The sequence below is a fragment of the Cuculus canorus genome, chromosome 2 (genome assembly GCF_017976375.1).
Source record: "Cuculus canorus isolate bCucCan1 chromosome 2, bCucCan1.pri, whole genome shotgun sequence".
NCBI classification, from domain to species: domain Eukaryota; kingdom Metazoa; phylum Chordata; class Aves; order Cuculiformes; family Cuculidae; genus Cuculus; species Cuculus canorus.
Window position 1 is genome coordinate 25,603,181 of NC_071402.1, and position 22,545 is coordinate 25,625,725.

At 39.4% G+C, this 22,545-nt stretch overlaps 1 protein-coding gene across 3 annotated transcripts; it reads right to left on the minus strand.

The window, feature by feature from the left end:
• Positions 1 to 1,256: 1,256 nt before the first annotated feature.
• NDUFAF6 (NADH:ubiquinone oxidoreductase complex assembly factor 6) lies at positions 1,257 to 22,115 on the minus strand. 3 transcript variants are annotated; one of them, XM_054059761.1, is made up of 9 exons: positions 21,990 to 22,115; positions 16,765 to 16,868; positions 16,301 to 16,423; positions 11,786 to 11,842; positions 10,125 to 10,227; positions 7,326 to 7,459; positions 5,449 to 5,550; positions 1,880 to 1,936; positions 1,257 to 1,385 (listed from the first exon to the last, which is right to left on the minus strand). In XM_054059761.1, the coding sequence occupies exons 2-9, from the start codon at positions 16,783 to 16,785 to the stop codon at positions 1,257 to 1,259; spliced, it is 726 nt and encodes a 241-aa protein (XP_053915736.1). In that variant the 5' UTR covers positions 16,786 to 16,868; positions 21,990 to 22,115. The 3 variants fall into 3 exon arrangements, with proteins under 3 accessions (XP_053915736.1, XP_053915735.1, XP_053915737.1); XM_054059760.1 differs by having other exon boundaries at positions 16,769 to 16,868; positions 21,990 to 22,109; XM_054059762.1 differs by lacking the exon at positions 1,880 to 1,936.
• Between the last annotated feature and the right edge of the window lie 430 nt (positions 22,116 to 22,545).

A 22,545-nucleotide genomic window follows, 5' to 3' on the forward strand; every position in this document is an offset into this window, starting at 1 on the left:
TGCTGACAGTTTCTGTGATTAAAAAAGCCATGAATCTTGTTCTCAGGAATTCATTATGCATCGTTGTACACTAAAATACAGGATGCTTTACATAACCAGGCATCTGGGGAGATTAACCCCGATTAAAAAAAAAAAATCCCTGGAAAAAGCAGCTATTTAATAGAGAACAAGGATGACGGCAGAATAAACTACCGGATTTGTGCAGTTGAATCAAGCTGGATGTTAGGAAGTATTATTTTACCAAACAACAAATCAAACAGAAATATTTACCTTGATCCTAAGAGATGCTGAATACAAAGTTCCCAGTAATTTCCCACTAAAAAAACCCAGAGCAGTACCTTTAGAAAGAGGGAGGACTAAAATGACCTGGAACATTCAGGACTATGTTTCTTCATAGTACTGAAGAAAAGGAACTCAGGAAAGCCACGTAGGAAGGTGTCCTGAGAGGCAGGGTGAATATGAACAAAGGGCAGCGGAACCCATGCAGCAATGACAGTTGTGGGCAACAACAGAGAGACAAGAGGCCAGGAGGAAGATAGAGCCATGCTAAGAGCTGAATGAAAAAGCCTTTGGCAGAGTTGAAGATAAACACTGCATACAGGTTCTCCTATGTTGTAAAGCTATCTCTCACTACATGTAATCACTTCAATGTTCAATCTCAACACACAGTAATTTCCATACTACAGCTCTACTTCACCATTCTGAAATTCCAATAAACGCTACATGACTAAAACAGATAAAGCTTTTGCTGACAGTTTTCTTGCATTCAAATATATGTGCTCCTTCTTCCAACTATGAAGCATCATTAGTACTTGCAAGAAGTCTGCTCCTTGCACTAAACAGAATTGCTTAGCTGATTTATAAGGCATTTACTGTAACTGCATTTACTGCTGTTGGGCACAAGGTAGTCTTTTTTTTTTTAAGTCAAGTGTCAAAATTGTCAGAAGTACCCATTAGCACAACATTTGTCCAAGAAAAATTCTATCATATTGCTGTTATTACAGGAAAGACAAGAAAATAATCTCAGACAAGGACATATGACTTGGCAGACATGTGAAGCAGAGATATCAGCCTAATATTCCAAGAACAAACTTAACTACTGCCAGCAAGCTGACAGCTATGGTTCATGCACATTTGCTGTTTCCCATGAACTGTACTTCATGAAAGTGCGAAGTTAGAGACTTAACAATTCTATCAAGTTAAGGCATTACAAAAAAAGACTCAGCACTCTAAACTCATATAAAAAAAAAAAACCTTTAATATGTGTTTTTCCAAGATCTAATATATAAATGCAATGGTAATAATGCCCGCTTCTTCTGTAAGCTGGGATGAAATATATTGAAGTCCACTTTTCGTATACTGTATAAATAATCATCTAAAGCAACCTAGAAAAGAAGAAAAAAGCTTAGTCCACATGGTCCACACAAAGAATTTGGCATCAAGTTTAAAAAGCAATATATGAAACTGAATGAGGAACTGCTAAGCAGCTTGCTTGTTTTATTAAGTAGTAGCATAACTCATTACATTGAAGATATAAAAAAGACAGCTTCTGTGAAGAGGAACAGTACCTTTTGCTAGACCAAACAGTAAATTATAAAAATAGACACGATTGTGGGCCCTTGCATCAGAATGGTCTATTATACAGGCATCTTAGGCAAATATCACAGTTAAAGAAGAAGGATTAGAAGCGTTGATAAAAAATATGAGGTTCAACAGTCAAGCACACAATATGATTTTCATGATATTTAGGTATTGCAGCCTCCCAAAATAGACACATGAAGCTTTAGTCAACCATGCTTAATTTGATACTCTACTCTTCACAAACATATTAGCACAGAAATGAGTCCATCACTTAAGCAGTCCGTGATATCACACCCACCGTACAGAAAAAAGCAGGGTATGCCTTCACAGGAACTTTCTTACGGAAAGATCGAGCCTGAAAGTAAATGAGTTAAGGGGGAAAAAAAAAAAAGAACATACTTATCAGAAGAATTTAACATTTCAGATTAAACATCAAGTGCTGTATATAATGGCTAGAGCCAACAGACTGTATTACGAGCTTTGTCCCTTTTGACTACTTGAAACTATAATTTTTCCTCATGTGCAAGCCAGCACCATCCCTCACTGTACACACAAGTAGTTACACAGAAAGTGTGTAACACTGGGAGTGACTGCTAAAATTCTGACATGTTTTGACAACCTTACAGTTTACATATAATAAACCAATGTAAATTAGCATCCCTTGGTTCCAGCAAGTTCCAAGTTGCATATGATTTAATAAATACGGTTTAGTACATTTTTTCCCTGCCAGTCCCAAGAGACAGAAATGATGGAAGACCAGAAATGCATTTCTCCGAGTGCATCTTTTTGGTCCAGTGTTCCCATCAGTCCCAGTAGTCCAGTTATGCTCCATTTATATTGATGAGACTCTGAAAGGATCTTAATGCCTCAGGTCCTCAAGTATATATGTATAAACAGAGTCTAAACCACAGCTGGATCAAATCTACGATTTAAACCCATGTACAACTCAGGTACATCTCACAGAGCTGAAGCACATCTTCCTGTAATGCTTATTTATATATAAATGATCTTTTCTTGGTTTGCCTTCTCTTATAGGTTAAAAAAAAACACCAACCAACTAACCCACCCTGTATGAATACTGATGAGTACGCATGAGTTAGTTTTCCATGGATCTTTCCAGACAACTGAGAAAATCAGGCTGAAACTTCAGGAGGGAAAAATACTGAATCTTTTCACAGGGCAAATTATTTTAAAACTCTGAGATGTACTAACGTGTGTGTGTGCAGAAAGCATGTTATCTTCCTTGGTAAATTGAGTCCATAATGATCCAGCATAATTAAGGTGATGCAAAAAGCCGAAAGGAGATCTTTTTATAGAGGAATGGGAGAGGAAGTGCTTCAGAGAAAGAGGGGGAACATGTAAATGTATTTCCAGGCTTTGGAAAGAATCACTAGTGGGACTGACGGAGCACTTTTATTGTATGCTTTTCTTCTACCAAAACACAGAATTCCTAAAGAAAACTGCAATCTTCATTAACTTATTTTGCCCTCTGCTGGTCATCAGCTGCAGCATCAGGAAGAGTGGACCGTGCTTCAGAAACTTCTCTCCCAAGATGAAGTGCCACATTATTACAATATGATTCATTTAATATCACTGAGACTTAATGTAGCATTTGAGGATTATGTTTCTTCTCACTGTGAAATGGGACTGGTAACTGGTATGTTCATCCTCCAAAATATGTGGTTTGTGTAACAAATGATGAGATTGTTGAAACCTCTAGACATTTAAACTTTACCCTGCTCTGTAATTCCAACTAAGACAGAGTGTAAAAAGACCCTCAGGCAGAACAAGATGGTGATTTTATACAGGAGAACAGATGCACTTAAAGGCACCAGCCCATCACATTCACCTAAAGTCTTGAAATACTCAGCAAACACTGCCAGCCAAAGCCCATTTAGTCCATTGGGGAGAAAGTATCTTTATCCTTGCATTAACAAAAAACATCTGATTATCAAGGAGGCTGACACCCTGTTACTAATTCCAGTTATTGCCAGTTCCAGTGATTTCAACACGCTAGAGATCCTGCACTGTCAATTATTCTTCACTGATGATGATGGAGCATGGAAGCAAGAATTCAGAAGATTTCTTTTAAATTTTAATTAAGAGGATGTAACCCATGTATTTTAAAAAAAAGAGGGGGGAAATGCCAAGATCAACATTCAACCGAATAAAATGCTAATACTGCCCTGATCTGGTTTCCTTGTGTTTATACTTTTCTGTATGGTCTCCAATTACATGATCCCACTGCATATTTTCCATAGGACCCTCCCAGTGCATGGGCAGGGCTCTAAGAATGGAGGGGAAAGGAGGAGGGAGGGCTAAGGTTCTGTCTCTTGTCTTCAGAAGCTGGTTGGCAGGTTGGGAGCCAGGGACCAATGCACTAAGAATTATCAAATTATTGGAAAGGCTCTGAAAAACTGAATTGTCTCCCTGCTTCTGTCCCAAAGTTTCCATGCAATACCAACAACCAGATTTTAAACAGCTGGACAATAAATACACATTGCTCGCTTTCCATGCCTCCCATTCCTGGTATGAGGCATTTCAGGCCATTTCTGTAAGCCACAATTGCAACCAAAGTCAATGGCTTTTATACACTGTGCATTATGGGAATTAAAAAAAAAAAAATATTTCAGCTCAAGCAAAGATAGCAGATAGCTCTGACTTTGCATTTTCTTTGTCTCTGTTCCCTGCTTATAAATTGAATAAACAGTTTCCTTGCTTGGGCATGTGACTACAAAAAATGAGACATCAGGTAAAACCACATGAGCAGGAATGCATTAAATGCAAATTATAAATAGTCTGTATTGAAAATAAAGCCCAAGGCCACATATTATTAACAGAAAATAGAAACATTCATCAGCTAACTAACCACTGACTGAACAAAACAGGGATGCCTCATTTTACCTTCAAAAAAATGAAGGGCCCTCCTATCTCTACTACATAAAATACTGCGATCATAGGTAACACTGTAATTGAGGATTATATTAATGGCATAAATGCAGAGATAAACCTGGCATTTCTTTACTTTTAAGTGGTATCTTTTCAGACTACCTTGATTGGAAATATTGGGTGCAATACTCAAAAGTATATGCGTACATGTACTTGTAGATTTAATAAGCTCTATACAGTGCTTCTTGCAAGATTTGTTTTCCAGATAAAGGCAGACACAGTATTGCTAATGAAACATTCTTTTGCTTTTGTATTCTGTAACAACAAGCAATTCAGAGCGTTGCAAAAATAAGAATATAAAAGAAAAATAGACTAGGAGTCTGCCGTTCTTCAGGATTTATTATCCACTGTCCCAAGCAAATAAGAGTCTTTCCTAATTCATTTGCCTGTGAGCCAGAAAAGAAATAAACAGAAAGTACCTTTCCCAGCATAGCTTTGAGCATGACTGGTCATGTTAGGGAACGAATCTCCCCTCCCACACACGCTAACCAGCAGTTAAGGGCAACACGCTCTGCTTTCCTGGCAGCTATTCCACTGTGAAGTACCATATGCAGAAGTGATTTCTATGGTGCTGATGCCATGCTGGCATATAGTTGCATTTATAAAAGTCTGCTTGAAGTTTCTCTTCCAGTAATAAGACTTTTAGGCAGTGTTTACATATATACAATTGCATCTGGCTGTGAGTAAATTGCCTTCCATACACACAGACAAACATAATATGCATATAGAAGTAGTTGTAATATTTAAAGAGTTTGTGTGGTGTGTTTTTGTTCTTTTAATTTAAACTCCTGGAGTAATTAAAAGTAAAATATTTAAAAATAAGTATGCAGCTGTAAGTCTTCTAACACATGCACAATGCTTTGTGAAGATTAGCATCAATTATGTTTATATACATAAGTAAAAGGGAAGGAATCTCACATGTTCTAGATGCATATGAGCCTGGCTGGCAATGTCATAAATTACATCTCTCACATTTTTCTCTTGCTTGCCTCTTATGAAATCCTCTTGTGAAACTCCGTGCTAGACATAGGAAGGAAAATCAAAGAGAAAAACCCTTAGTAAATATCAAGTTTCCATTTTAGCTTCTCAAAAACTTATTCCAGCAACCAAACTAATGACAGAAGACCGAATCAGCCTAAATGTTTTGCCACTGCACCCTCCTTTTTTCTTTCCCTTCTTTTTGTCAGTCATTTGGAAAAAAAAAAATCAAGATAACAAAGAAAACCATTGGTACAGACTCTCTCTGCATGAATTCAGTCCCTAAAGACTCTGTGGTAAGTCAGACAACTGAGTCAGATTTTAAAGTTTTGGCAACTGAGATCAGGTTGGAGGCCCAATTTTAAAAATCATAATTCAAGAATCGATATCAAGTAGAAGAAAGACAGTAACAGCTAACACAGAAGCCATGCTGGCTTATGAAGTCAGTGATTATCTTGGGACTGGTGTGCAACACCAGGCTTGAAAAAAAAGCCAACAAAACCCAAACAAACGCCTCCTATCGCCCCCCCCCAAAAAAAAAACCCCAAACCAAACAAAAAAAGCAAAACTACTAAAAAACTCACCCCAAAACCCCAACCCCAAAATTATTCTTTGAGTATAATGGCTAATGCAAGACATCATTTGGTATATTTAGAATTGCACCAGTTCTTCTCCACAATGTTCAGACACGTAAAAGCTGTATAAAGCCAGGCAAGCAGGCTTCACAGAAAAGAAGAGACTCCAGTAGAACTCTGCAGTACTTGCCAGCAGCTAAAATCCTTACAAGATGCTCAGTCTGCACAGATGGGACACAAGCTGTTTTTACAGTTTCACTGTAAAACACTTTCTGTGGCAAGGCATGATTGTGAATTTTCAGGCTATGTTTGAAAAGCTAAAAACTTGGAAGGCTTCTCATACCATCCAGTCCCAGAAGGGCTGAAAGCAGGGTGCAGCTCCTTTCTGCAGTCTTATAAGCCTGACCTATATTAATATCTAAGCTTTTTGCAACTACCCGAATTATTAAAATTTCAAATAAAAACTTTCAACTGTATTGAAATGATATTCAGAAATACTAACACAACTACCTTAAGCATCACCATAATTAGATGAATTTTTGTTGAGTGTAAAAAGAACAGCATTAACATTTAAAAATAAAGACTGTAGATGAAGGAATAACAGCTATGATGCCTACAGACCTAGTCAGAGAACATGAATGAAAAAATTTGAGCTTTAATCCCATTTTACCCAAACTCTAAATTCCATCGCAAATTAGGTGTGCAGTTTAAATTGGAGGACTATACCATCTCCTGCAGCAAAGTAGGGAATGCATGCTTAAAGCTACTAAATATGGACAAAAAAATCCATTCCCAAAAACCACACCCACTAGCACATTTATGAAGAGGTACTAACGAGAAATCCAAGGAAGTTTTTCAGAAGTAAAATTTCTCACAGTGCTTCCTACATGAGGACAGGCAAAGAAAAAGAAATAGAAGAAACAAATCCCAAACCCAGGCGTCATTCCATATGTGCATTTCTATACATTAATGGAAAAAAAACCTGAAAGCTAAAATATGGCTACATTTGATAAAATAATAATAATCAACAACAACAACAACAGCCAGAAATGCAAGAGTGTCATGAAGGTCAGCTCCCTCACCTGGCAAAAGATATAAAACCACCCTAGGCCACAGCAGAAAGAGTTAAAATAAACAGAAAAGGTGTTCTGTTTCTGGCCTAATAAATTATGATCCTGTATCTAGCACTGAGACAGTTAGAATCTCTACAGTGTTCAATTCCAGACAACTTGCTTCTCTTACCAACATACAAATGTCCATGGGGAGAAAGACCTTTTGTCTTGTACTATGATACGGCGTTGCTCTCAGACACGTAACTATGCCTTGCGCTTTCCCAATGTGACTGGCTGCATGGTCAGCATGGATGTCCCTCACACCTAAAATTGCAGAAATAATATGTTTAGAAGCATTGTGTCAGGCCTTTTGAGGGGTACAGACTTCCCTGATGTGTATCACAGTCTAAGGAAAGCTAAGTGCATTGGTTCACAAAAGAACTATCTATGTTCATAAATCTCATCTCAGAGGTGCAAAGCAGCAGGCAAATTCACTGATTTCTATGTTAAGAGGCAAGATGCCTCAGCTTGTTGCAGTTTCTCCAAAGGGTATGCTTAGTGGAACGGCATCTACTCAGACATAATACATTAGTACACAAATTCATTTTCATTGGCATGTCTTCTCCCAGGATAATGGTCTTCCAAGAATTGTTTTTCCTGCCAGAAAAATCACTGAAGTGTGAGATTCCTGACAGGCACTAATGCTTACAGCACGATCAGCTGCAGCCGATTCAGCTGCATACCAAAGCTAAAGAGAATGGTCCTACACTTCCCCCCACCAACTCCTATTTCTGTCACCTCCCTTGTGCTGCCATGGGTAATAGGGCAGTAACATGGCAAACTGAATCAGATCACCAACGCAACGGAAAACTAACTTTTCGTACTGCATGGTCACATGGCTATGAGAATGAAAGAAGAGGAAGATGAGTGGGGCAGAGCAGCACCACTGCTCCTCACAGCACAACCACACAAGGTTGGCTTAGGCTGATCATAAAGTCATAATGCTTTCACAGGTCTGACCTGGGATAAAATCAAAATGTAAAGGAAAACAGAAATGAAAATTCACAAAAGACCTAACAGAAGTAGCATTCTACAAAGAAAGAAACGAGGATACAAGAATTGCAGACCAAAAGAGCCTGACACCTGAGAAAGATACTGGGTGTACCAGATTCACTGCCTGAGTCTCAGAGATGCCTTTGAGCAACAGTGGCTACAGGTAGTTTGCATGGACTTACTTTGGCAACAGCAGCAGAAGGCAGCATGTGGCTTGGGGGAATCAATGGATAAAACTCACTGATACTGATTGGGCAGCTCAGGCTTTACATATACCAAGGAATTAAAAAAGAAAAAGGCTCAGAGAGTAAGAGCTAGCAATGACTCATGCTTAACCTGGGAATATATCCCAAAAGTGAGGTTCTGAAAAGGTTTAACAAAATTACTGAGTACCACCAGACTCCTAACTACTTAGGCAGTGAATCACAGAGCATGATGCTAGTATTTTTAAATGACAGGATCTGGGAGGAAGAAGCTGGACTTCGGACGAGAAGATTACCAGTCAAAATGAGCTTGACAAAAGAAGTAACCCCATATCAGTAAGAGTAAAGCAGCACTCCTACCAGGAGAGATAAACAAATTGGATGTAGGTCAGGAAAAAAGAAGCTAAAAAGCACAAGAAATTTAACAAACATGACCTGTACTGAAACCATGTCACAGACAAAAGACTGCTGATGGGAAACACCAAGAAAAAGTCTATGTTCAAATAATTTCTCTATCTGTGGAAAAAACTCACATAAATTAACTGTTTAAATTGCAGTGAAGGAGACTTGCAGAGATGTTCTGTAACATTTTAGCAGGGTAAGTGGACTAGATGATCTCCAGGGGTCCCTTCCAACCCTGACCATTCTCGTATATTTAAGAGATGTTAAACACAACAACAAGGCACCCAGAAAACCCAGAGCCCCCAGTAACAGATTTTCAAGAACAGGATCATCTGACTTGTATCAGGAGTGACTCAAGCATGACGGAACTCCTTCAGGATCAAAGACATATCTCAGAATGGAAGATATTTCTCATACTCCCACATTTCTTCAATCAGAAGTTCAGAGAGACACTTGCAACACTTCACTGACTTCCTACCAAGGAAGCAAACATCACATGTTAAACAGAGGTTCCTCGTCTTTTTACTTCTCTCTTTTTTCTTTTTAAACTCTTTCAACCTCTTCATTGGCCTTCCATCAGACTATTCTGACAAGCAAGAGGAAAATATTGCTGCTACAATCCTAAACACTACTAAACAATAATTCTCACCCTTCTTTTACATCTGAGTTCATACAAGGAATACTTCAATAATGCAACAGACACCTACAAGAAAATTACTCCTTTCTTCACTGCACATGAACAGTTCTTTCCCAATCTATGACTCTAATATCTTAGATATGACACAGATAGAACTAGCTCTTAACCACAAGGATCATATTATCTTTGTTGCACTTTTTCTTGCTATTCATTTACTAATAGTTAACCTACGTTTAGGAATAGGAGAGGATTCAGACCAAAATTCACATCACCAAGAATTTTACAGGTTGGAAAGTCAGCTGTTTCAAGATAACCAGTGTACATTGCTGCAATATAGAGCAACAGCTGCAGAATAACCACAGCATTTTGTATTCTGACCAGGGGAACAATCGGAAAATATGGTGAAAAGCTGAATTTACCACACTCTGTAAAGAAAGGACAGAAGAGTACGAAACTGCACTTCAATAAGCATTCCATTGAACAGCTTCTAAGGAAAGTAAGCAGCTCTATGACAGGTGCAATAAGATTCTAGATTTATGTCTGAGCATTCAGCAGGCATCTGAAGTATTATTGGAAACAACTTGTACTGAAATTAAACTCCAGGTGAAAACGTGTGGGCTTTTTGAAATGTCATTAAATATTGTACTTGTGCTAACAAGTCATCAACAAAATCTAAAAAGGGGAAAACACTTACCCAGCATTTCCAAGGTGAGGTACAAGAGAGCACTCTGAGTGTTCTCAGCATACGTTTCAAGCTCCGGGATGTTACGATATGCTCTGTCATCCAAATTCTTCTCCTGTAACATGAGCACAGAACTTCATTAAAATATAAATATAACTGCTATTAGTACAAGTTTATTACAGCAGTCATGTCAGCCCAATCTGCTATTATAAAAAACAAGGACAAAATTAAGAGACAGAAAGAGAGTATAAACATGGATAGTAGTCATTAAAGTCTAACATAACCAAATAGCTACATGCAACTGCCAAGTTTGGTTACTGGAACAAATATAATCTTTTGCAATAATAAGAAATCAAAATTCTTCAGAAAATAGAGAAAAAAATCATGTGATATTTTCGCATTACTGGGTTGTCAATTTTAATACTTAGTTTGCATGTGAAGCACAGAGAAATTTAGATAAACAGGAATGTATTTTTTAAAACATGTACAAAAATCAACCCATCAAATACACACACGAGTTTCAAAGTCATGCAAATACACCCAAAACTACAACAGAGTCCATTATTCTTCCTGTCCTACTTGCTTTTGTTGTTAAAACATGCCAGTCTTAATACTGAAAATCTGTCTTAAAATTAAAAAATCTCTGACGTCTTTATAGAAATGACACTCTGCAAGTAACTGACCACAGATTTTCTCAAGCTACAACCTCATGAGACACTAACTTTAGCAGCAAACCTGGCTTAAGGAATCCCTGCCCTCAACTACTCATTCTCACCCTTGTGTCAGAGTTGATAGTAGCATCATTGTACCAGTGAAATTCTTCCTTTTTCCCAGAAAAAGGGTGGATAGTTTAAAATTCATGTGATTTGAATGCTCCAATTTACAGCACTGCTTAGAAAGCACTCCACAGCCATGATAACGAGAAGCAGCAAAGTGGGGCAGAACCGTTCATATGGGTCATTGAATTTTTGATATTTTTACATCCGTGATTCATCACAAGAGAAAGCTATTAGGGTCAAAATTGACATGGTAAGAAAAGAGGTGAGGAGGAATAAGATAAAAGCAATGGTGTAGATTTGTGCAACCTTTTGCGGTATGCCAGATGTCCTTTTTCTTGGGGCAGGACTGGAATGGCACAAAAACAGACCATCTGCAACACTCTCTTCTTGCACCTCTTCATCTCCATTTCTATTAAAATGTAGTTTTCCAGAATTCTTAACAGCTGTATATGGGGACCTTACTACTTAATCACACAGGATGGAACTTCCCTCACCTATCTACAGATAGGTACCCAAGTGTAACTCCCAACAGATTACCTCTACGAGTAACCACTTGAGACCAGCAACAGAAAACGTGAGCACAGATACACTGGTTATCAGAGCAGGGAACATGATGGATATAGATTCACAAACCGCACCTGTTATATTTTAAGGCAAAATTAAACAAAGGATTCTATTAGCTGTTTTGGTCAGAATGGACAGACCTTATCAGTAGGGGTATCAAAGGTGAATTAAAAGGAAACAGAGCAGTACCATTCTTAAAGAGAAATACTACTGTCTGGAAAAGATAAATTATTTAAGCTTCTGTTTTACACACAAACACAGACAAATAAGGGGAGGGGGAACCCAAATACGACTAAAACCAGAATCAGACTTTGAATGGTAAATACTTACTCTTTCATCAATGATCTTCATGAACCACATTTTAGTCAAGTTATGCCTTTTGACAGCCTGAAAATTATCAAAATAAAACATCCATGTTAATGTACACAAAGTGATGGTAGTACTGCATTCTGAAGGCTGAAATATATTTTGGCTAATCCTTTTCTTACAAGGGTTGTATTCACTGGGTTAAATCAAAGTGGCAAGTGAGTGGAAAACCAGGATCTTCTTCTAATACAAAAATTTTCAACTGGCATTTGTTACAAGTTGTTGCACACAAAAAAATCAAACATTTTAGATAACCAAAGGAATTCTAAACATATTTTTTAAATTAATTTATTCTTTCATGGAGTCATACCTTCCCACAAAATATTTCATAGAATCATAGAATAGTTTGGTCTGGAAGGGACCTTAAAGATCATCCAGTTCCAACACCCCTGCCATGGGCAGGGACACCTCCCACTAGATCAGGCTGCCCAAGGATCCAACCTGGCCTTGAACACCTCCAGGGATGGGGCATCCACAGCTTCCCTGGGCAACCTGTGCCAGTGCCTCACCACTTTTATGGTGAAGAAATCCCTCCTTATGTCTAGTCTAAATCTGCCTCTCTCCAGTTTAAAGCCATTGCCCCTAGTCCTATCACTACAAGCCTTTGTAAACAGTCCCTCCCCAGCTCATTTGCAGATAACTACATTCACTTTCCAAAGAGATCAGAGTTTCCTCCAAGGTCAAGCAATAAAAAGATTCCCCCAGTAAGTCTTCAAAAAAATGTCACTACAACATACCAATATGTATGGTAAAGACCGCATCTATATGAAGTAACATAACAAATATTATGGTTTTGTTTAAAAAAGTATCCCACCACATCTCATATTAACACAGTCTTATTTTGGTTCTTATCTTGGACTTCCTTCCTGTACCACTTCATTCCATCAATGTAACTTCAAACCTCTTACTTACACACAGTGAACTTTGCAGATCACACTGTCCGAAAGGCTACAATCACACATATAAATATCTATAAATAAAATTTATGGAGCAGACTTCTCACAATCTTAGGCTTTATAGCTTACTTTCAACTTCTTCACACCTATATTTGTAAATATTTTTTCAAGGTTTGACAAGACCAGAACTTCTCATTGATTCAACAAAGTCTACTTGAGGAAGTACTTGGTATATGCAAAGGCAAACTTTAAGTTACAACTACAAATGTCAGTCTTGCTTCTCACTTGTTCATCTCATGTATAATTTTTTAAATTAAATCCTTGAAATAGTCACAGGTTCAGATCTAGGCCACTGATCTGAGTTCTGCTATATTACCCAATTTGTACATCACATCTATTTCAAGCTGCCTTCATTCAAATATAGGCTTCTTCTACAGATATTAATGGAGAATTAGGCCTCACTTTTTCTCTGTTCAAAATAGACAGATAAAGTAAGAACAAGTACCATACAATTGCTGTATAAGTTTATATTAAAGTCACTGAGAGTAGAGCTATTAATAATTCCATAAATACTATTAAAGGCTATTTACATACTTTACTAGTGCATAAACCCCTTGGAATCCAACTGTGAGTATTCTGGGATACATAAAATTTAGGAACATATTTAACGTGATAAATTGGCATTTATTCTGGAAAGTCAAAATTGTCTTCACACAAACTCGACAGCAAGAAACGAGTATACATAAAACATGCTGTGCAAAAAGACAAGCTAATTCTATCAACAGCTCTGCAATACTTGTGCATTCAGGTGTCTTTCCAAATACTTCTTTCTAAGAATTGCAATTACATTCCTAAACATTTGCAAAACCGTGCTTTTCAAAAAAGGTCATTTTTGGGTTATTTGCTGAAACACAGGGAAAAAAATTACACCTTGAGTACAAAGGCCAACCAAGGTCGGATTGTTAATTTTCTCCAGTGCTCTACAGTGTTCAGAGCTACCACAGCTCCCAGAAATATCTTCTGAATTGCTTTTCAATATCTTATTTCACAATCAGAAATCATATGTAAGATGAAATCTTACCACGGAGACAGGGCAATGCTTTCTTCCACTTCAAAATCCATTTTCTGCTTTATGAGAAAGGAGTACGACTGGCAGTCTTAGCTGTTGGAAAGGGCTGCTATTGATATCTCAATATCTGAATGATTTCATCTGAATACGGTACTGATTTGCACTGGGTTATTTTTTTTCCTCTTTTCCTTACATGTTTAATTATTATTATTTATTTTTAATTATGAAACTCTTTTTATCTCAACTGGCAGTTTTTACCCTTCCTATTATCTCCCCCATCCCACCAGTGCAAGGAGTGAGAGAGGGATTGTGTGAGGCTTATTTGGCAGCTGGGGTTAAACCACATCAATATTTTGTGGTTTTTTTAAGTTACTCTTCAGCTAGTAAACGTTTTCACCTGACACTGATACACACACAAGCAGCCTGAAATGAAAAAGGTGGAAAGGATATATACAATCATAGCCAAACATAACTTGTACCTAATGACCCAATCGGACAACTAAATTGGATAATATCTTCAGAAACAAAAATAAATTAAGCTATACTAAAGCAAGTTCTTCCTTGGAAAGGAGACAAAAGCATTTGGAAGAAAAACGGTCTTGTTCCTGGGAAGTTTGCCATATGCTGGAAGAGAGACAGAAAGAAGGGGGAAAAAAAAGAAAGGCACAGACAGATTGACAAGCAAAACGATCAGTTCTGCATTTTAATGTCCACATTAAAATATCACCCTAGGTGCATCTTCAGTTTCCACAATCCCATAAAAAGGCTGACAACATTTGCCAGTCCTCACTCTAACTGTGCAAATGCTTTGCTGTGCCTAATGCACACACTTTATCCGAGCTGGAGACACCTGTGGATGGGTCCGGTCCTCTTAAACATAATCTTAACAGGTGTTTTCTTTTCTTTCACTTTTTGGCTTTACCCATGTTTTCTCTTAGTTAAACAAACTCTGTCTTGTTTAAATCCCAATTTTAATCTAAACATAAGTGTTGATAGGCAGGAACAAATGCTCACTTATGCTTTATTTCACATTTGAAGGAGGAAGAGTCAGGGAGAGGCCACAGCTTCAGCACTGCCAAAACTCATTGAAAAACGATTTGGAAAGCACTCAGTTTTGTGGTCTCAGAGGTGCAGCAGAATGGATGTGAAGCCAAGATGGCAACAAGTAAAATGCTCTAATCCTGCAGCAACTGCACTGTTCTAACATAGCGTTACAGCGAGTGTCCTGCTTTTCCTGGGATTTTAAGAAGAAAAATGCAGATGAACAGTTGGATGAAGACTCCACATTTCACTGCCTGTTTTTCAGCAGGTCTATAAACCTAACTACCTACGGGACCTATGTTAACTGTATTAAGCTATTGAATTCTAGACAAACTGCAGCTTTTCCTGTCCAGGAGCTCAGAAACCTTTAGTTTAAATGCAAGTTCTGATCTTATAGACTAGAGGCCTTACAGTAGCTGCTCTTTTGGGAGGTTCTAAGACTTGCTGTGGCCCATGGCTCTAAAATTACAAGTTAACAATGTATGGAATTTCCATCCCCACAGCAATTCAAAATTCAACTCAATGTGACCCTGACAACCTAGTCTTTGATGTTAGACATTCTTTGAGTGGCAAGCTGGACGAGACAACACCCAGAGATCCCTACCAACTAAATTATTCTGTGGTTCTATATCAGCATCAAGGACAAATCTGTTTACATTGCCTTCAGACCTTCAATCATCCATTGAACATATCAATGACAGTCCTAACTAGAGACAAAAAATTTTCAAGAAAGCCTTTGGCCACGACCAGCAGAGGAACAGATCCATAGGTGTACTTTATATGTGATGTTCTAGTACCTGAAGAACTCGGGCATCTTGGTAAAAATAAACTAATAAGTTCACAAGTACGTTCCCTTTCCCTGTTACTCCATGCACTGTTAAGTTCACAAGTACATTCCCTTTTCCTGTTACTCCATGCACACAAAAGGGTCTGTGCAAAACAATACGTAAACAGAAGTCATCAAGCAGCTCCTGATGCAAGCAGAAGACTGCGTTAAGATTCTTCCGATTATCCAGTAACTAGGTATGAAGGTCTTGTGCTTTTCGTCACACCCTATTTGATAATTCAACCTCTGTGCTTGGTCTCCTGCCCTTTTGTACAGCTTAATCTCTTCACAGGTAGGACTAGCCCTGCCTCATGAAAGTACACTTATGCATTTCACTTGCTATTAGCTTACAGCTTACCACAATTTACCCTGTCCTTCACCTAAACAGAAGCAAAAAAGCATATGGTTCACAGAAGTCTGACTCTCCAAGTAGGTCCTATCTAAATATCCTCCTCCTCCAACTCCGCTCTTTAGTTGCCAGCACCTTAAAATACCACACACAGCCATAAACAAACACAACTTACATTATCTGTTTTATATAAAATAATGCTGTTAACTATGCAACACAGCTCACACAAAAAAAAATGACATTATTTCCCACAGTAATAGTTTAGTTAAGTGAATTTTACTACAAAGGTATATTTTACCCTCCACAGTTCTGTAGCAACTGGCTGACGTGGTGGGTTATCACGGTATATGTCTTCCACAGCCTCCCTCCAGAACTGCATTCGCATCAAACCTGTAGTCTTCTGAGTTATAGAGTCTTTGATCTGGAAAGGATACATTTGGAGTGAAACTCACAGTGCCTTAAAAGGCACTTGGTCTATCTACACTGAAAAGACAAAGGACACAGCCATGCCACAGCCTGAGCGTTATAATTTAATTTTAAAATACACAAAGAGGAAAGTCAGAAGAACTGTATACAGAAACAAAATCAACTGGAGGAGGCTTTCCAAGAGACATGCAAAACTAGGGGGTTGTTTTGCACTATTTATTCATCATCCTTTATAGTACAAAAAGTTAATCTCAGCAAAACACAACCTATTAGTGTAATTTAGAATACAAAAAATGTTATTTTACGTTTTCAGAGTTCACAAATATATTTTAATACCTGCCTGAGCCAGTTCCACATTGAAGGCTCTCAAGGCAAAAGCAGAGGTTCGAGATTCCGCAGGCAACAGCAGAGAACACAGAAACCCTTCATAGTCACGCTTTCTATAAAAGGATGAAAAAACACAGTTATTATTTATAGCTCTATGTAAATTGGGTGTGCTACAGCTCAGCACTGAAATCCAAAACCAGGTGCAATAGTTCGAAACTCTGCCTTTGCAAAAGTAGCAGCTTTCGGGCTTATTTTAAAATAAGACAAACTCCAAGAGAGAGGAGATGCCACCTGAACTGCCAGTGCATGCCTCAAATCCAGATCACAAGATATTTGGCCAAAGGCATGGAACAAGGCTGTGGCAGAACTGCAAACAATCCAGATTAACTGACTTCCAGACTTCTGTTCCAAACATGAAACTACATTTCTTTAAAAGAATATGCTTTGGAGCCTGGTAGAAGAGCATTTGCTTATTTGCTTATTTATTGGCAACTACATTAAAAGCATAAAAACTCTGGATCTCGGCAGTTCCGCTGCAGGTAACTTGTTGCCAATCTGGAGTGAAATGCTTTTGCTTGGCCACTTGGGTGTGCCATTATATTAAAAACAATCACAGGGCACAGAATCGTAAACTGCAAAAGCATACCCAACTTTAGCTAACAAGAACACTTGGTCACCTCTGAAAAGATAAATTGCTTGTTTTGAACAACATTATTGTGTACTTTCAGATAAGCCTGTATCCTGATACTTCGTTAGAACAAGTTTTGCCCAGAGAGTAGAGAAGCAGGTGTCAAGGAAAATACATTTACTCATTGTCATGAAGTCTGCTGTTTTTACATGTACACCTTTCTTTTGAATTTGAGCTTAAGATAGTAAAAGCAAAACTAAAACTAAGGGTTATTGGAGTTGCTATTATAGGCATAAATGAAAAAAGATGTGAGATTTAACAGAGGTTCTGTTCCGTACAATACACGGCAGATGATAACTAGCAAATGCTTAAGAGTTTTCACAACAGTTGTGAAACTTGGTTTAAAGCTTGATGCAAATCAAGAAGCATCAACAAAAAACCAAATTACATTTGTGAATGTTAGCAGGTTTTAAAGGCCACATTCATCTTAAAGAACAGATGCATCAAACCTCCTTCAACTAATACACTTTCTGAAAAGCATTATCAGCTCAAAACCTATGTTTTTTCAAGGTTGACTGCAGTAGCTGGGCACAGCTTCAACGTTTACAGCCATATTCTCCCAATTCCACTTATGCAGTTTGCCTGAGTCCTTCACACAACACAGAAACACCTCTACTTCCAGAAAGGAAACAAAGAAACACATTACACAAAGTAAACAGCAGCACAATAGAGAAAATTGTCTTCCCTCTTGTAATGGTGTTGGAATGTTGGCTTTTTGTTTCAATTACTCTAAGCTTAAAAGTTATTTGTACCAAAAAATAGCTAAGAAAAGAAAAATCAGAAAGAAATGTTGACAGTGTGCCCTTGGACATAACAGTAGAAAAGCAAAGCCATTAAGCTTCAGCCAGTAAAATCAAACATATTGCCACAGATCATGTTCCACCCCAACTCTGTGTATTAGGGTAAGGAATGAAGAAAGAAGGGAATGACCTTAAGTCTGGTATTGAGTGTTCCTCATAGTTGCCCTCTCACATAAGTGTTAGCTTACATATGAATCCACAGGCAGAGGAAAAGTTGGTTATGACCATTACTGGACTTTCAGTATAATCAAAAATGTAAAGTCTTAAAAAGAATTTCTTCCACATTACAAAACTCCACAATACCACCAAGCCACAAGCTTGTTTTCCACAGCACACAACATAAACAGCAAAAGACAGAAATGATACCTGATAGGGAAACACATTTTTAATCAAATAGCTTAAAGCTACTTGTAAAGGAGTTATTTAACATAAAAAGGAAAACCCAGGAGAAAGGAAATCTTTCATAGTGCAACAAGTTGCACAAATCTACACCATCAAAGCATAAGTCAGTTGTTCTTCCTAATGTGTGGGAGACTCAAATTCAAGACTGGGGAGTTGCTGATGCTTGCATAGCCTCAAGTGTTTGATTCCTGTTTGAATAGTAACTCCTTCCTCTTCCTTTTCATAACTTATGATTTCCATGCAATATATGAGCTACTGTGAACAGCAGCTTCAATTAAATGACAACAAAAGCATAACCAACTTTCACTATTTTGAATGCTTGCGTATTTTTAGAAGCAGTCCTTTTTATGGTTTAACAAAAATAACAAAAAGAAGTTTAAATTCGGCCTTCACAGCTTCTGTGCCTTGGAACTTCTGTTCACAGCTGTTTGTTACTGGAAACATTTTACCCTTAATACATTAACTTTACCTGTACATTAATTGTACATGAAGCCTCTGATCTCCTGAGTAACAGCTAAACAGATCCTGGGTACAGTAACCCAGAAAACAAAGCTGTAATGTGAAGTTTTATCAAGGAAAATGCAACCTGGCAATGTATTCTGGAGCATCTGTAAAGGTCTGCTGCTTTGGTGCTGTGCAGAAAATTTAAGATTTTAATTTTAATTAATTTTCTTTCCATTAGTTTCCCTACGTCAAACATTACTGCTGACCACACACTCTTGTATCTTTTACAGCATCAGTTTGGAGAAGATGATCCTATTCCACTCTTTCTATACACACCTGGAAGCCTTGTCCTTGCTTTTGTCAACCACCTAGGACAACTGTGTCCAAAGAGAAATCATTTAAGTCTTTGCAAAAAGACATGCTTCATTTTTCACTTCTGAACTCCTGCAGACCAGAAAGCAGCTAAGGGGCTTTGCACACATTCTTTAAGGCCCAGAAGCCAAGCAGGAAACACTGCCTGGCCTGGAAGGGTCTAATAAGTGTCCTGTCCCTCCGCAGAGGAAAGAAATGGACCTACAGGAGCAAGTCCAAAGGAGGGCCACAAAAATGCCTCTTCCCCTATGAAAAGAGGCTGAGACAGCTGGTGTTGTTCAGCTTGGGGAAGACTCTAAGGAGACCTTACTGCGGACCTTTGGTACTTAAAGGAGGCTTATAAGAAAGATGTGGAAAAATTTTTTAGCATTGCCTGTAGCAATAGGACAAGGCGTAATGGTTTTAAAGTAAAAAGAGTTTAAAGTAGATATTAGGAAAAGATTTTTTATGCTGAGGGTGTAAACAGGTTGCCCAAAGAGCTGGTAGATGCCCCGTCCCTGGAAACATTCAAGGTCAGGTTGGATGGGGCTCTGGGCAACCTGATGTAGTTGAAGATGTCTCTGCTCACTGCAAGGGGGTTGGATCACCTTCATGGTCCCTTCCAACCCAAACCATTCTACAATTCTGAGATGCACTCCTGCTCCTATTGGAGCATTTGGGATCTGACCAAAAACCCAGACACCCTCCCCCTCCTGCATTCAGGTCAGAGAAACTATCGGAGATGTCTGTCCAGCTGTCGGATATCCTCTGCTGATGCTGATTTTCCAAGAAACACTTGGGAAGCTGGGCTATTTCCCAAAGACCTGAAAACACTCATTATTTTTAAACATCCACTTCAGTGATCTTTCTCTCCAGAAAGGCAAGGCAATGGAAATGGAAGCGTTCCATATTTCAGAAAGAAAGCAGCCGTGCATGATACCAAAATGCTGGGAAATAAACTCTCTAAGCTTTGTTCTGGAGTTTTAGAAAGCACACATCCTTTATCAGGCCTGGGCAATAGGAGGGAGTGATCTCCATCAATAATGTGCAACAAGACAAAAGCTGGGGACAGAACATAATTCCCACTTACGCGCATACTTATAATTTTTTCCAGAAATCGTATGCATATTCTATTACTCTCCAAGAACTAACTGTAATATAATGAACTTCACAATAGTCAAAACTCTTGATAGTCTAGAGCTTTGGAGTCAGCTCTCTGCTTGACCTTCCATTTGAGACAGAGAAAGGCTGCAAACAGAGGTGATTACAGAAGAGACATCAATTCAGCACAGATCAGACTGAACACAAGGCGTTAGCATCTTCAAAGAAGTAGTTGTTTTTATGGTCTAGCAAAAATAACAACAGCAAAAGAAGTTTAAATTCAACCTTCAGCTCGTGTGCCTTGGAACCTCTGTTCACAGCTGTTTGTTACTGGAAACATTTTACCCTTATCATAGAATCATAGATTCTATATATGAACAGTATCTGGAAAAACACTGAAAGAAAACATGCTGTCAGAGGGACACAGGATCACAGAACCATGGAAGAGTTTGGGTTGGAAGGGACCTTAAAAATCATCCAGTTCCAACACCCCTGCCACAGGCAGGGATGTGTCCCACTAGACCAGGCTGCCCAAGGCCCCATCCAACCTGGCCTTGAACACCTCCAGGGATGGGGCATCCACAACTTCCCTGGGCAACCTGTTCCAGTGCCTCACCACTCTCATTGTGAAAAATTTCCTCCTAATATCTAATATAAATCTTCCTCCTTCCAATTTAAAGCCATAATATATTGAGAGCAGTCCTGCGGAGAAGAACTTGGTGGTGCTGATTGATGAGAAGCTCGACATGAGCCAGCAATGTGCGCTCACAGCCCAGAAGACAAACCGTATCCTGGGTTGCATCAAAAGACGACGCGCGGCCACCAGGTCGAGGGAGGTGATTCTGCCCCTCTATTACTCTCTTATGAGACCTCATCTGGAGTATTGTGTCCAGTTCTGGAATTTCCACCATAAGAAGGATATAGAGCTCTTGGAACGGGTCCAGAGGAGGGACACAAAGATGATGAGAGGGCTGGAGAACCTCCCATAAGAGGACAGGCTGAGAGTTCCAGTATCTGAAGGGGCTGCAAGAAAACTGGGGAGGGACTGTTTACAAAGGCTTGTAGTGATAGGACGAGGGGAAATGGGTATAAACTGGAAAGGGGCAGATTTAGACTAGGCATAAGAAAGAATTTCATCACTATGAGGGTGGTGAGGAACTGGCACAGGTTGCCCAGGGAAGCTGTGGCTGCCCCATGACTGGAGGTGTTCAAAGCCAGCTCGGATGGGGCCGTGGGCAGCCTGATCTAGTGGGAGATGTCCCTGCCCATCATAGGGGTTGGAAGTGGACGATCTTTAAGGTCCCTTCCAACTCAACCCCCACTGTGCCTCTGTCTGACTTTCAAAGAACACAGTTACTTGGCTGACACTGATCTCCATTTTAGCTTAAATCACAAATATTCCACCTTTTCTAACAGCAGCCTCCCCTCGCGCCGCCGCAGTCACTCACCGCACCAGCCCCGCACAAAACTGCGCCGCCCCCGCCGCCGCGGGGCGCCCCCAGCCCGCAGCGCCCCTGCCGCGCCCCAGCCAGCGCGCCCGCGCCATGGCCGCCATGGCCGCCATGCTGCCCCCCACCCCCACCCCCCGCTCCCGGCAGCCTCCGCGCCGCGCGGACACTGCAGCTTGGGGGCAGCGGGAAATGGCGGCGGGTGGGCTGCTAGCTGTGGAGTTGTAGAATCACAGAACTCTGTCCCTGTCCAGTTTATGCCCATTGCCCCTAGTCCTGTCACTACAAGGCTTTGTAAACAGTCCCTCCCCAGCTTTCTTGTAGCCCCTTCAGGTACTAGAATGTCACTATAAGGACTCCTCGGAGCCTTCTCTTCTCTTCTCTAGGCTGAACAAGCCCAACTCTCTCGGTCTGTCCTCGTGTGGGAGGTGCTCCAGCCCTCCGATCATCTTTGCAGCTCCATTCCAGCAGTTCCATATCCTTCTTACGTTGAAGATTCCAGAACTGGACACAATACTCCAGATGAGGTCTCACAAGAGAGGAAAAGAGGGGCTGG

Coding starts and splice junctions, on each gene's coding strand:
- NDUFAF6 (XM_054059760.1), bottom strand. CDS start 22,105: ATGGCGGCCATGGCGGCCATGGCGCGGGCGCGCTGGCTGGGGCGCGGC. Junction 16,424..16,768: donor TCAATGTGGAACTGGCTCAG/GCAGGTATTAAA, acceptor TATCCTTTCCAG/ATCAAAGACTCTATAACTCA. Junction 5,551..7,325: donor CCATGGACATTTGTATGTTG/GTAAGAGAAGCA, acceptor TCCTATGTCTAG/CACGGAGTTTCACAAGAGGA.